The sequence below is a fragment of the Merops nubicus genome, unplaced genomic scaffold (assembly GCF_000691845.1).
Source record: "Merops nubicus isolate BGI_N331 unplaced genomic scaffold, ASM69184v1 scaffold1692, whole genome shotgun sequence".
NCBI classification, from domain to species: domain Eukaryota; kingdom Metazoa; phylum Chordata; class Aves; order Coraciiformes; family Meropidae; genus Merops; species Merops nubicus.
This window is the reverse complement of record NW_008594041.1, coordinates 6,238-10,107: the sequence shown is the minus strand read 5'-3', so window position 1 is coordinate 10,107 and position 3,870 is coordinate 6,238. Positions and strand designations below refer to the sequence as shown.

At 38.1% G+C, this 3,870-nt stretch overlaps 1 protein-coding gene across 1 annotated transcript in view; it reads right to left on the bottom strand.

Moving 5' to 3' along the window:
- LOC103768445 (ryanodine receptor 3-like) overlaps positions 1 to 591 on the bottom strand; it is a gene marked incomplete at its 3' end in the record, with an annotated part of 119,186 nt that extends 118,595 nt beyond the window's left edge. Inside the window, 1 exon segment of the mRNA XM_008935588.1 lies at positions 464 to 591. Within this exon segment, the coding sequence (XP_008933836.1) occupies positions 464 to 514 (51 nt within the window).
- Between the last annotated feature and the right edge of the window lie 3,279 nt (positions 592 to 3,870).

Genomic DNA, 3,870 nt, shown 5'->3' with positions numbered 1-3,870 from the left:
CTACACACAAGTGTGCTTCTGTGTGCATGTTTATCAGAAGAGGTCATCAAGGGCTTGCTTGGTTTATTCATCATTTTAAGGCTCTCCTATTTGCAAAGCTTCTGTTAATGTCAGTGAAATCTAACCTAGTCAGAAGTTTCAGAGGTCAGATATTTGGCATGCTACATTTAGAAACCGAAGTACAAAGTTGACGAGGACGCTTCAAACACAGGGGATTACAGCGGAAATAGGTCTCCTTATACCAAACTGGATATCGAGCAGATTCAAAGAAGAATACACTGAGACTGCCTGATGCTATTAAAGCTCATATTCTTGCTTTATTTTTTTTCCACTGACTAAATAAATTCTCCCATTTGGCAAAGCCCAACACAGAAATAACACTTTATTTTCAATACAACAGAAAAGGAGTAGACGTGAGACATAAAATCATGTACCACATGACCTATAAAAAGCAGATACTTACAGTTCGTAGGAACTGTATTTCATCTTCCCCTCCTTCACCCCCTTCAGCCATGGCTTTTGAGGAGTCAGCTCTGCTGAGACTCTGATCGCCTCCACCGCCAGCTCACTGCGCTCCGTACGGCTCCTCTTCTCCTATCAGTATTAGCATATAGCTAATCCAAAGCCATATAGGGAGCTCAGCTAACTCCACTGCACTGCAGACTGTCAGTCAACCCCCTCACTGCCAGAGCCAACTGCGCTGCTTTTCCAGCTCCAAGCAAGCAATTCTGTTCCTTTTCTCTCTACCCTAGAGGCAAAACAGCCTACTGTTAAGGTATCGCAGGAAGTGCTATATGCATCACTAGGTGTTGATTTTTTTTCACCCCCAGATACTGTCTGGTCAAAACAGCAATAACAGGGAAGTGTTAATGAAAGCAGAGCTTGCAATTCCATTTTCACAGACCAGGGTACCAAATTCTGCACTGAAATGTATCAAATGCAACAACTCTGAACCTACTGATCTGTGCAGCAGAAGGATATAAATCAGATGATCACAGGACAAGCTGATTTTGACAGCAGACGTTTTCAGCTTGCTTACATTAACTCCCATTTCTTGCTTCTCTGCATAAACAGCTGCAAATCTGATCTCCAAAATGACTTAATGATCTGAATCTACTGTGTGCAGTTATTTGTGCCGTCATATTAAACAGTATTTATACATCTGTCCTAAGGACTGCAGGGGTTTTATTTGTACCTTTTTAGAATTGCACCTGAATACATATAGAAGATAGTACAAATTTACTTCAAAACCTATAAATCACAGTTATGTTAAAAGAAAACTTAAAATAAATTCAAATTATAGTTAAATAATGCAATTAATGAAAATTGCTAGTTATTACTTCAATATTAGCAAATGAGCAAGGGGGAAAAGACCTATCAACTCTAGAATAAAATTTACGTAAGTGAAGGTAGGAAAAAGACACAAAGAAACAGCAGAAGAGAGCACTGATGAGGCTCCAGTCAGCCAATTCACTATGATCTTGCATTTTACAGTAAAGTTGTAACCATAGCCTACCCATACGTTCCACCCCTGAGAAGCATTACCCAAAATTTGTATTGTCCATAATTGCATCAATACGTACCCTGACAAAGTACCACTTATACACAGTCTTTTTGACAGTAAAAGCATAGTTTTGATTAAAAACGAGGAAGGTAGGCTTGAGGGTAAGGGAAGAAAAAGTTTCTTGGGGTCTCAAGGGCAAGCACAGCCCAGTGAATACTGAAACTAGATTCTCTGTGTCCACAAGCTAATACATTTATACACAAGTGTCCTCTGGACACAGAGCCCAAGACACACTGCACTGCACTGCTCTGCCCTCCCCTTCTCTCTCCCCCTCCTCCCCAATAACAGTATTCCATTTTTTCACTAATTAAAGTAGGCACAGACACAAGCCAATTAGATGACAAATATTTTCTCTCCTTGAAGGGCGAATGCATTGAAAAATTTTTTATTTTATTCCCTCTTAATATCTTGAGAAACTCTGTCCAAAAAATAATGATAATCCCATTAGTCAGCAACAGGCAATTTCAGGCCAAAAGCAACTCGGAGCATCTATAGCTGATGTATTCATACAGGCTGGCCCTGCCAGTATGTCTGCTCCCCTTCCCCCATCCCATAGTTTTTTGTCGGTGGTTGAGAGCAAGTAAAAGATGGCTTTGTGCATGACAAGGCAATGTGGCAGAAAAATATTTCTCTGGAGGATCAGAAAGCTGATTTGGTTAATGTTCTAAACATGCAGTCTAGTGGGTTTTTTGTTTGTTTGTTTTGATGGGGTTTTGTTTGGATTTTAGTTTGGGTTTTTTTTTTTTTTTTTTTTTTTGATTCCAGTCATTTTTTAATGACTGCTTTACCTCTTGCCTCCTCAATACAAAGAACAAAACTTAACAGATCTTCCTTACAGAATATAGCTATTCCAGAGGTGGAGTGGGGGTGGGTGGGGAAATCAAATCAGAGGAATGGGGTAAACTTCCCCCAAGTCAAAGCATGGCACTCAGTGTTCTCACTGAAAAACAGACCAGGTAGAGAGGCCGACCAATTATATTTGCTAATCCATAAATTTATATTTAGAATGTATTTGATACATCTATTGCGTGGCAAAGTCTACATAAGGAAGGACAGGCTTTCTGTAACATCTTACATGAAACAACCTTTCAAGCATACTACCTTATTTTGAAAGGATATAGACAAACACCTAGAAACCTGAGAAAGTAGGTGCAAGTCACATGAGACTCAAAAAATCCACAAGTGCTCCATTTTCTTCACAAATAGACATCATTGTCATGCAGTACATCTGCTGGTCAAGTTTTATTTCAGTTACTGCAGTAAGATTGCCAGATAGTACGTGCTGAACATGCAAAGCTGAGATGAATCCATCTGAATCAGAAATGTAAATGGGGAAAAAAGTCTAACTTTTCAAGCATTTGCCTCCCATATCAGAATACTCCATCAAAGTGGTGTAACTTTAAGACATCTCTTGAGTACTATATTATATTTACACCAGTTAACATAGATAGCTATAGATATCTGTGTCTACAACTTCTAATAAGACAGCTACAGAGTTTACTGATATATATATATGGGGTTTTGTTTTGTTTTGTTTTAAAAATAGATGTCAACATGCTAGGATCCCTCATTGCATTTTTAAACAAAAGACAAAGCATATGGAAAAAGGAATACTGATAATACCTCTAGCATGGTAAGAGAGATCATATCATACATCAAAAATTCTGACTCATGTCAGATTTCACCAGCAGGTCTGTTCTTCTCTTTGCAAGTCCCTCTATTTTTCTTTTTTCAATACTCTCCTTAACAAAGTAGCCTGTGCATTGTTCAGAGACAAAAATTCCTGCCCCAATAAGCAAATTATTTTGCTTAGATTTCATCTTTTTAAAATTGTCAAGTAAACTGCAAAAGCATTTCATAGCACTTCCATTCCTCAGAGTTTTGTTCTGCTTGATATTATGCCTATACATTTAATGACAAAAATGTTCAGCTGTCTCCTCAAGACATACACAGGGTTTTTTTTTTCAGGACTTCCTCGTTGCTCTAAGATTGAGATTTGGCTATTTATGGATCCACACTTAATCAGAGCTCTCATTCACACAAAGTATAATGCCTTGAATTTCCAATTTCTAACTCTACCTTGTATTAATTTTTTTTTTTAAAGGTACTGAAGATATGATTGAAAGACACTGCAGTAAAGCAATCCAAAACAATCACACATCACGCAGCTTCTGCTTTACTGAAAAAGATTGGAAACTGCAGCATTCCAGTGAGTAAATCGCACAGGTTAAATAATCTGAATTAAGACCACTGTATTTTATGATGTCATATTCATGCCAATTAATCTAGCAGTTTTGCCGCTGAAT